The sequence below is a fragment of the Euleptes europaea genome, chromosome 6 (genome assembly GCF_029931775.1).
Source record: "Euleptes europaea isolate rEulEur1 chromosome 6, rEulEur1.hap1, whole genome shotgun sequence".
Classification (NCBI taxonomy): Eukaryota; Metazoa; Chordata; class Lepidosauria; order Squamata; family Sphaerodactylidae; genus Euleptes; species Euleptes europaea.
The window spans coordinates 93,573,533-93,585,190 of record NC_079317.1 but is presented as its reverse complement, the minus strand read 5'-3'; the positions used below and the strand labels follow the sequence as shown (position 1 = coordinate 93,585,190).

General features: G+C 42.9%; 1 protein-coding gene across 1 annotated transcript in view; it reads left to right on the top strand.

Annotated features, from left to right (window-relative positions):
- Positions 1–1,286: 1,286 nt before the first annotated feature.
- The window catches only part of LOC130479563 (mucin-5B-like), a 74,258-nt gene continuing 63,886 nt past the window's right edge, over positions 1,287–11,658 (top strand). Inside the window, exons 1-6 of the mRNA XM_056851961.1 lie at positions 1,287–1,353; positions 3,682–3,750; positions 5,772–6,036; positions 7,853–7,967; positions 8,824–8,914; positions 11,233–11,342. Coding sequence (XP_056707939.1) covers positions 1,287–1,353; positions 3,682–3,750; positions 5,772–6,036; positions 7,853–7,967; positions 8,824–8,914; positions 11,233–11,342 — 717 coding nt within the window. The remainder of the gene's footprint in view (positions 1,354–3,681; positions 3,751–5,771; positions 6,037–7,852; positions 7,968–8,823; positions 8,915–11,232; positions 11,343–11,658) is intronic.

The window sequence follows — 11,658 nt, the reverse complement described above, 5'->3', positions numbered from 1 at the left end:
TCTTCTTCTTTGTCCCAAAATTCTCAATATTATTGGCCTTTGTAGATATTCAGTATACATCTGTTAAATTTCACTTCACATGTAGACTATATGTATACACAGTTTGGATTTTCAAGTACTAGTCATAAGTGCAACCTTGGAATGAATGCATGTTCTGCCACTCACACAAACACCTGTACCTATGTAAACACACTGAATGTAACACGGGAAAGGCTCTACTGGCACCTATTTTAAGCAACTCTTGTTATATTCTGTGAGAAGCATTTTTTTCCTATCCAAACTGACTCTTTACTTCCGTTATAATAGCTGGACTGTTTTAAAAATACAGTGTTGCTGAATATCCATGAACAATTCTTGACGATACAGCAGCTGGGAAGCCAGTGCCGAGGCCAGATGGCAAAAAAGTAAGAGAATGAGTTCCTCTCCCAGAACTGCCCAAACCTCAATCTCCTTGTTCCACCACTGGACCCAGTCGACCCCAGATGAGATGGTTTAGCAGGCTACGGCCCAGGTCCTCGGTCTCAATGTGTGGGTGCAAAGTACCATCAAGGTCCCAGAGCAGGTACCAGCATTTTTCATTTTAAGAGCTAGCAACTTTAATTAATGGCCATGGCAAGTTTATAGCTAATGAAAGGTCACAGACGACAGGCTATATTTTATAATACATCAAAAACGCATAAGTCATGTGTGTGCTCCCTATATGTTGTTGCATAGCACCGTTCTGACACTTCTTACTCTCGCAAAAGATTTGCTCAGGAGCATAATAGTTCTCAAATCATAGTGGGTTTCCCATGCATGAAAAGCTTTCACTCCTTCTCTGTGCTAACAAGGAAAGACAGGTTTTAGCCCAATGAGATGGGCATCACTTAACAGTAACCAGAATCCGAAACAGTGGCCTGTCTGTCACTCAATAAACCACATACTGACTCAAAAGATCCTTGACTTTTTTTTTTTGTTCCAGGATCTTCCGTTGCTTTTGACGGGGAAGAAATCCTACCTTTTTTGCTAGTCATCTCTTGCTTCCTTTATTAGATGGAACCTTGACAAAAAAATAATACCCCTCCCAAAAGGCAAACATGCTTGGTCAGTCACCAAGGAACTGGAAGAGCATCCTCTGTTTACCTCCACATCTACTAAGATCCTCACAGCCCCACCTTATTGGACCCTGTCAAACAAACTGGGACGGAGGCCAAGACTGGCTGCTATATAAGGCTTGGAGAATACAGGTGAGGTAGTCCTTCTGACCAGAAGCTGGCTGCACACCTTTGCGCCAAACTCCAGTCCAGATGGGGTTTGGAAGGGGGGTCCCCTTATGGGCCCTAACGTTCATGATCTGCAGCATCCAACAAAAAGGTAAAAACTTTTTTGCTTTTCTTTTCATATTTAAAACACAACTGCAATTAGATTGCACTATTATTAATAGTCTGTCTGGTAAACCATACAAAAAGTCTGAATTTAAATTGGGATTTCCCCCGTTTTAATACTATTCCAAGTAAATATTTAATGCTTGGGTGCTATTTGATTCTGTACTGCCTGAACATAAAACATTTCACGATATCTTGATGAAAACAGCTTTGGGGATTACGTTTTAAAAGTATCATTGCCCCTTTCCTTGAAAAGCTGCTATTTTACTAAAAATATAAGCTTCTTGAAACATTTTAATTTTGTTACATTTCACATTATGAAAGTATATATCTCCTAGATGGTCATCTGTCAGCAATGTTGATTCTGTGACCTTAGGCAGATGATGAGAGGGAAGGCATCTTGGCCATCTTCTGGTCACTGGGGTTGTGTGGGGGGGGGGAGGTAGTTGTGAGTTTCCTGCATTGTGCAGGGGGTTGGACTAGATGACCCTGTTGGTCCCTCCCAACTCTATGATTCTATTTAGAAGTCTGTAGGAATTCTAATCAACTAGGTTCATTCTACGTTTGTTCTGTTTATTTGGATATAAAATCCCATCCTGTGACCATAAGTAAGCATACAGGAAAAACACACACAAAAGTCTCAGTTTAAAGCTTCAGTGAAAAGAAACACGTAGTCTGCTGCTGGAAGTTCCATTAGCCCTCTTCTTTGTGACCACTCAATATCAAGTAGGGGATCACACAAAAAGGTCTATGTAGAACATCCTCTCTCACATGTGCCTACCAGACAATTAAGGTGATCTTTGAAATAGCCTGGTCAAAGGCAATTTAGGGCTTTTTTCCCCCTGTCAAGTCACAGCTGACTTATGGCGACCCCTTAGGGTTTTCAAGGCAAGAGACGTTCAGAGGTGGCTTGCCATTGCCTGCCTCCATGTCATCAGACCCTGATGGCTGCCAACTTGGAGGGCTTTAAGAGGGGAATGGACATATTCATGGAGGAGAGGGGTATTCATGGCTATTAGTTAGAATGGATACTAGTCATGCTGCATACCTATTCTCTCTAGTATCAGAGGAGCATGCCTATTATTTTGGGTGCGGTGGAACACAGGCAGGATGGTGCTGCTGCACTCGTCTTGTTTGTGGCTTCCTGGAGGCACCTGGTTGGCCACTGTGTGAACAGACTGCTGGACTTGATGGGCCTTGGTCTGATCCAGCAGGGCCTTTCTTATGTTCTTATGTTATTCCGTGGAGGTCCCCCTTCCAAATACTTTCCAGGGTCGACCCATCTTTGCTTCTGAGATCTGATGAGATCAAGCTAGCCTGGGGCTATCCCTTGAATTAATCCTGGAAACAAACAGGCAGCCAATTAAGTTCTTTCGTGATGGGCATGGCATGACCTTGGTAGCCAGCTCCATATAGCAAAATAGCTGCAGCATTTTGTACCTATTGTAACTTCCAATTTTGAGGGCAGCCCCACAAAAAGTGCAGACCCTGATTGACAGACTGTTTCTTTGGGGGTCGGGTGTCTACGTTTAGTTACTACATCGTATAAATTAAGTCCCCACTGAAGTCAGCGGGCACAAGGCACAACTATCTTTAGATTGGGGTCTGCATCTTTTAACTGAGCATATTGAAGGAAGGCCCCTGACTGGACGGCCCAGGCTAGCCTGATCTCGTCAGATCTCAGAAGCCAAGCACGGTCAGCCCTAGTTAGTATTTGGATGGGAGACCACCAAGGAATACCAGGGTTGCTGTGCAGAGGAAGGCACTGGCAAGCCACCTCTGTTAATTAGTCTCTTGCCATGAAAACCCCAAAAAGGGGTCTCCATAAGTCGGCTGCAACTTGAAGGCACTTTACACACACATAGAAGGAAGGACATTGTCTCTTTTAAGAGTGAGATTGCTTACAATTTGACAAGCAGTGCTACCCCTGATTATGAAATGGAAGGCCCAGATTAGAGTCAAAAGACCATCAGCAGAGCGGAACAGGTCTTTTCAACTTTAATTTGAGATGCAGACAGGAAGGGGAAAACATCTCATACTTCTCAGATACCTGGAAGCTAGAACGCCCACCAGGCTCTGAGGCTCAGGTCCTCCCGGCCTCCTACACGCCAAGAAGTGGGTAGCATATTCCTTTAGGGGCTTTGAGGAGCACCAGCAGCCTTGGATTGCTACTTCTTTAAAAGATGTTCCAGGCATGGAGACATGCACATACTTGCTTCCCAGTCCCTGGGAGGCTGGCTTCACAACCTGCAATGAAAGCATCCGTTGATTTATCTTCTAATTAAATATATAAACTTTCATCTTTCATCTTTTATAGTTTCTGGGGCAGAAAGTTCTGAGACGGTCACCATCATCCCACCGCTGACAACTACACCTGTTATAACTTGTAAGTTAGTAAATGATGTCTCTCAGTATACTGTTGTATAGCAGGTATGCTTATAAGTAGGGTTACCAGGTCCCTCTTTGCCATGGGTGGGAGATTTTTGGGGCGGAGCCTGAGGAGGGTAGGGTTTGGAGAGTGGAGGGACCAATACCATAGAGTTCAATTGCCAAAGCGGCCATTTTTCTCCAAGTGATCTGATCTCTATCGGCTGGAGATCAGTTGAATTAGCAGGAGATCTCCTGCTACTACCTGGCAGTTGGCAACCCTACTTATAAGAAAGGCAGAATGAATAAGGAAACAGATTAACAGATAGGCTGGCAATTCAACACATTAGTAATAGGACAAATCCCTTTGGTAAATTATTGGATTGCAATAATTTGTTGATAAGCCATTAGAGATCAGTTCACCTGGAGACAATGGCCGCTTTGGCAATTGGACTCTATGGCATTGAAGCCCCTCCCCATACCCCGCCCTCCTCAGGTGCCACCCCCAAAAACTCCCACCAGTGGCAAAGAGGGACCTGGCAATCCTAATTTGAACATTATACACCATCATGCAGTCGCTTACCCATCCTCTTACTTTATGCCCTTTGTCCGTATGGAAAGGAGGTTGACTAGGGTTGCCAAGTCCCTCTTCGCCACCAGCGGGAGGTTTTTGGGGCAGAGCCTGAGGAGGGCGGGGTTTGGAGAGGGGAGGGACTTCAATGCCATACAGGCCAATTGCCAGAGCGGCCGTTTTCTCCAGGTGAACTGATCTGTCGGCTGGAGATCAGTTGTAATAGCAGGAGATCTCCAGCTAGTACCTGGAGGTTGGCAACCCTAAGGCTGACTGACATTTCTGCCAGATCGACTCTGATTCATGCTGTGCAAGGGAGAAGAAGTGACCCTTACCATTCTGCCCAATAACTTAGTGGACCATAGGCCTTTCTGCTGTTTCCTGTACATGCTCAGCTTGGACTAGAGATGGATAAGTGGCAATATCAGCATGATTATGCTCTTAGCTCAGGGGTGGGGAACCTCAGGCCCGGGGGCCGTATGCGGCCCCCGAGGACATTTTTTGTGGCCCTCGGGAGCTCCGGGGGCCCGCTGCAGAGGCGGGGCACACGGCGGCCCTCCCAGAGGGTGTTCCTGGCACCACGGCTTACAGCGGCGCTGCGGTGCCCTTTGGACCTCCTCTCGCCGACTGTCGGCTGTTGAGCAGCGAGAGGGAGCAGAGCATGAATGCAGGAGCCGATCGGGCTTCAGGGGGCCCTTTTGTGGACTCTGGGGAGGAGAGGGCATGGAGACTGGGGCCCGGTTGCGTGGGGCTCTGTGCGCCGCCGGGTGTGTTTGGGCAGGGGAGGCTGGGGCCTGGTCGCATGGGGCCAGCGTGCGCGGGTGTGTGTGTGTGGGAAGGCTTTTCTCTCTTCCTCTTTTTCTGTCACTCTTTCTCCCCTCTCTTTCTCCCTCTTTCTTTGTCTCCCTCCGTCCTTTTCTTTCTTTCTCCCTTTCTCTCCGTTTCTCCTTCCTTCCCCTTTCTTCTTTCTCTGTTTTCCTTCCTCCCTTGCCAATCGACTGTGGGCCTCGCCCCCCTGGCACCTCGTTTTCTCGGGCCCACTGCTGGCTGCCCTTCTGCCTGGGAGGTGGGAGTGGGGGCACCCTGCAGGCCTTCTCTGTGTGGCCTCGCCTGGGTTGCCAACCTCCAGGTGGTGGCTGGAGACCTGGCAACCCTAGCCTCTTCCCCCCCCACCGGGAGATCTACACCTGGTATGGCCCCTGAATGATGTCATAAATGTGCAAATGGCCCTTGGCAGGAAAAAGGTTCCCCACCCCTGTCTTAGCTGAACACAGAAGCCTATGCCTGGCCAGGGCAAAACTAGGCAAGAAAAAGAAAGCCCATTTTAGTATGTCAAATGTTACTTACGTACAACCAAATGCATGAAATGGCCTTAAGATATCAAAACATGGATTAAAAAATGTAGATAATGATCTTCACTGACCCAGGAAATATACACAATAACTTTACAACCTATTGTGAATTCACAGCCTTCAATCCAGCTCACAACGGACGTGTATGTAGCACATGGGGCAACTTCTACTACAAGACGTTTGATGGCGACATCTACCATTTCCCCGGAGTCTGCAACTATGTCTTTGCCTCCCACTGCAATGCTCCCTTTGAGGACTTCAACATCCAGATCAGACACACTAGTGGGGAAAATGCTACCCACGAGATCAAAACAGTCAGCATGAACATTGCTGGGATGAACATTGAAATGGAAACGGATGGCATTTCAGTTAATAATGAAAGGTAGAAACATACTCCTGTGCACCAAACAAAGCTGTTTCCTCAAACGGATTAATTAATAGATAGTTGGACCTCAAATCCTTTCTCTAACCTGAGTTAAACCATTTGACTGTTCTCCCTAGGCTCATAACCATGTGCAAACCCTACATGGGTCAGCTTCCTGCTTGAAGTTAGTATAAGGTTGAAGTATAAGTTTGGTCTCATATTTTTCCATATCCCTGCATGTGTCACCTTCCTATATTATTAGATATATTAGATATACAGGGAGCCAGCGTGGGACAGTGGTTAAGAGCGGTGGTTTGGAGCGATGGACTCTGATCTGGAGAACCGAGTTTGATTCCCTGCTCCTCTACATGAGCAGTGGAGGTTAATCTGGTGAACTGGATTTGTTTCCCCACTCCTACACACGAAACCAGCTGGGTGACCTTGGGCTAGTCACACTCTCTCAGCCCCACCTACCTCGCAGGGTGTCTGTTGTGGGGAAGGGAAGGGAAGGTGATTGTAAGCCGGTTTGAGTCTCCCTTAAACGGTAGAGAAAGTTGGCGTATAAAAACCAACTCTTCTTCTTCTTCTTCTAAATGGGTACCCACAAGAATTCTCAGGAAGAGGGAACAATCTGGAAATTCCCCCTCCCCAGTGTTTTCCTAGAGATTCCTAAAAGCTTTCAGGGGATTTTTTTTAACTGTTTGTATTTGAAATTGTAATACATTTACAACAACAGAGGGTCTTGAAATAAAGGATCAGGACGTACTATATAAAGACATGGATAATTTGGATTGTTATTGTAAAGATAGAACATAAGATCTTAAAATTCAGTATTTGTCTGTTAATGAACCCCTCTCCCTTTTTTAACCAACATTCAGCTACTGTCACACTCCTTTGGCAGCATTTTCAGCCCTCGAAAGGCAGGTTTTTAAAGAGTTTTAATTTTTTATCATTTTGGTTATTTTAGTTAATTCTTTTTGTTAATCCTCGTTGGCTAGAGTACATGCTACAGGTTGAATATCCCTTACCCTGACTGCTTGGGACCAGAAGTGGTCCGTATTTCAGATCTTTCCGTATATTGGAATATTTTGGAATTTTTGCATATACACAATGAGGTACCTTGGGGATGGGACCCAAATTCATTTATGTTATATATACACTTTATACACATAGCCTGAATGCAATTTTAAACAATATTTTTAATAATTTTGTGCACATTGAACCATCAGAAAGCAAAGGTTTAACTATCTCACCAGAATACCTCTATCAGCTGTTAAACCAGAGCAACAACAAACTACAAACAAACTAACCATGCCAGGCGTTCATTCTCCACCTGTGATGCAGTGTACACTGCATTTATTTATTTTTAGGTGAGAGGAAACATTGAAAGCAGGCAGCACAGATCAGCTCGAAGGGCCCAGATCAGTCTGGGTATGAGATGTCTGGATAAGGGATACTCTGATCCACCATACTCAGCTGTGCTGCTTTCGTCCTCCACGTAGGAGCCAGTAATTTTACTAATTGATCCAGTGTCACCTTCCTATATTATTAGATATATTAGATATATTAGATATAGTGACTAAATGGGTACCCACAAGAATTCTCAGGAAGAGGGAACAATCTGGAAATACCCCCTCCCCAATCTCTTCGAATAGTCTGAAAGAATGATAGTCTGAAAAAGTCTGATTAGAATAGTCTGAAAGAACCATGCAAAGAGAGGTATCAACAAAGCACCTGAAAACTCTGGGCTCGGAAGCACAGATATTTTGCCCTGTTTGCCCCTCCCTTTTGTATATGGCTGTACCTCACTGTTTCGGGTGCTTTTTTCCATCAGGATCCAGGTGCCTTACAGTGAATCTGGATGCAGCATTGAGAGAGTTGGAAACTATGTGATAGTGCATGTAAAGGAGGGTCTGGACCTCATGTGGAATGAAAAAGACAGCCTCATGGTAAGTACAAGTGCTAGATGTAGGACTGGTCTCATTCAGGCCCAACGGTATATAAACCTTTGAAATATTCTACCACTCCACCACTTGCCGGAGTAAAATTCTTGCAACATATTCCTCATAGACTCACATGTTGCATACCCATTCACCCAAGCCATGCATGGTGCAGAAACTACCTAAATAAGGTATCCTAATTTAAAGGCCTCAAACTGGGCATGAAGGTAAGTGAAACAAGTGAAACTGGGTCAACAGTGCAGACCTTAACTCAGGTCAATTTGCAAATTTTCAAGGTCAGGCTAATAACATGTTCTTTGTATCCTTGTGCCTGTTACTGGATGTACCAGTTCTCACTTTCCCTAGAAATCTTTTTAGTCACTGAATACTTAAAGAGAGCTACCAAGGTGGGTTTCCACTTGACATTTAATCTCCATTTTTAAAGGGAAAAAAATACACATTTGCTTTCCAAGTTTAACTTACTAGCCCCTTTGCTGATTACACCTGTTACCTCAATTTTCCTTTCCAATTTTTTTTTTTACTTTGATAGACAATAAGTTGACTTGCAGAATTGGGGGGGGGGCTCCAAATAAAAAGACTGTGTAATGGGAAGAAAGAGAACTGCTTCTGTTACAGATATTACAATGAAAGCTAGGTTTTAATGAATAGTACCGAGCTTCTCGGTCACAAATGAAACCTCAATTTTCCGTCCACTAAATTTGAATTAGCTTGTTGAAACATTTACACAATATTGATGGAGTTTGTTTTGGTGCATCCAATGCAGCTGCCTTCATTCATTTTCAATTTATATCTTGTGCAGAGTCTATCTATTAACTTTTATCAACTTTCTTCAATATAATTTCAGCTGGAACTGGACGAAAAATATGCCAATCAGACCTGTGGGCTTTGTGGTGATTTTAATGGCATTCAAACATACAATGAATTCCTTTCAAACAGTGAGTATCAAAAATATCTGTTTATTGGATTTGGGTCTACACATCATCATTTAGTGTACTGTGGGGCTACAGTTTTTTCCAACATTTTTGCTTTTTATCCTTTTTGAAATAAAAGAAAGCACATATTAAGCATTTGTAAAAACACTGGTTTTGCCTCAAGCATGTTATTCTTCACTTTTCTTTCACATATTAAACATTCAAATGTGAGATGAATTTTAGTCTCCAAGATGATACTATGGTTCAAATAAACAACAAACAATATTTAATGTACTGTTTTAGAGATGAAAGTGTAAGATTTTGAGTTGCCTTATATTCTCTGGTCTGTCTTACCAGTGTGGTATATAGAGGTTAGAGTTTCAAGCTAGGATCTGGGAGACCCAGATTCAAATTCCAACTCTGCCATGAAAGTTTACTAGGCGACCTTGGGCTGGTCTCAGCCTAAGTTACCTCACAGGGTTGTTGTGAGGATGAAATGGAGGAAACAAGAACAATGTAAGCCACTTTGGGGAGAAAGGTGGCCTATCAATGAAGTAAATAAATAAAATAAATTGCAGGAGCTGTCTAATATGACTGGTAGCAACTATATGGCTCCTTTCAAATCCATTTGGGCAGTCGGTTGCTAACAGATTTTTTGTGTCATTTCAGACACAACTGTTTTGGCTCTTGGCTGCTAATGGATTTTTTAAAATTTATTTTTTACCTTTTCAGACAAAGTCCCTTGTGTCCCGTTGGCATCCTAGGGCCCAGCCATTTTTTATGAAAACAGCTTTCTCCCATTTTCAGTTCTTCCTTGTGCTTCTGAATTGCTGCAGTGTGCTATTTAAAATGTCTGGAGTGCTTCCGAAAGGACCACTTTTTTAGTGGTGCGTTCTTTTTCAGCTTTTTTGTAATGCTCTAAGATTACCACTATAGCACCATAGGCAACTCAACGCATCTGAATGCTGGTGATATAGCAATTCAGTGCTATATCACAAGCATTTGGATGCATTGGATTGCTATGATGCTATAGCTCTATAGCACTAATCTTAGAAAGTTGGGGGGGGGGGAAGCTGAAAAACAGTGTGCAGCTAAAAGAGACAGGGGGAAAGCACAGCACTGTTTGAAATGGCCAGAGCACTTCAAAGTGCTTTAGAGACAGCTCATAGACAGATTGAAATGAGCTGTATGAAACACTTGTCCCTATACTGCTTTACTCAGAATTGGGCCAACAACGGATAACATCCGGTTTAGAAAGGTAATCTGAAAGGGGCCAATGAGTCCTCAGGGAAAGTCTTTCTTAGCCCTCAGTTTTACTGGAATAGCTGGGAACCATTATATCCTCTGCCTTCCTACTGCATCGATTTCATACGAAGATGTAAAATTTCTGGAAACTTTGAAACCATGGGGGGGGGGAGTTTTTAAAAAAAACCAGAGTGTGGGGGGGGGGGGTTGCAATATATAAAATACTTTCTTACCAACCCTAAACTTGTTTTACTACTTTAACAATATAAAATATATCTTTTGTAATTCGGTTAGCATGTGAAATTGCCCTGTTTGGTACATTTGTGCAATTTATAGGTAAAACTGCTTTAGTTTTATACAAATACACCCAATGAGAGAGAGAGAGAACTGTTACACCCCCCTCCATTCCTGCCATTACTTCATGTGTTAATTTTCTGTGGCCTAGATGGTTGAGAGGGATTTCCAACAAGAGATGGCAACCGTTTTTTGATAGATATGCATGATAAAATATGTTCACGAAATAAGAGATTATGTTAGACTTAAATAAGTTACATAAAATAGATATGACTATTGTATATTTACTATTGGGTTGGGCTTTAGAAAATGGGCATTAGTTGAAGTTTAAGCATATAACTGTTTTTAAGAACACAACAATCCTTAAGTAATGCACGACGATAAACGAGGATGTGTAGAACAGAGACGAAATAACAGGAGTCTAGTGCTATTGTTTTCCTCCGGCATTTCAATAAGAGATCTTAGTTGGGGGTAAGAACGAGAAAGTGGGTTATTTTGAGCACGGATATGATATGAAATGAAATGTTATATTCCCCCTCTTTCCCCTTCTTTTCTGTATCCCTCAAAAATAAAATAAAATAAAATAAAATAAAATAAAATAAAATAAACAAGTACCTGCTTTTCAGCAAGACATTTACTGCATTCTGACTCAGTTGCAACACCTTACTGAGAGCAGGGAAGCAGCTGTGTAGACATTCCAAGAGCACCAGCTCCCTTCTAAGAGAATGCCTGAAAGGGAATGCCTATAACAGGTATTTCTCTTTCTACGAATCAGTTATGCCATATGGTTTTATTTATTACAGATGCCAAGATAACTCCATTGCAGTTTGGGAATATGCAAAAGATGAATGGGCCAACAGAAGACTGTGCCGATCCTACATCCTCATCTCTGATAAACTGTGCCAATGTTTCTGTAAGTATTTTTAAACTCTTTGCGTTAGTCTTTTTTTCTAACAGTATTAGTGCTTTTTTTGTAAGAGAGAGAGAGAGAGAGAGAGAGAGAGAGAGAGAGAGAAAGAAAGAAAGAAAGAAAGAAAGAAAGAAAGAAAGAAAGAAAGAAAGAAAGAAAGAAAGAAAGAAAGAAAGAAAGAAAGAAAGAAAGAAAGAAAAGCAATTCCCAGTACTCATACATAATGTGCTGATGTCTACCAGTTCCCCTCTCCCACAATTGGACTTGGGAGAGCCCTGAGAAAAGGTACTGGTACTGAGTACTGGTGAGTACCATCACA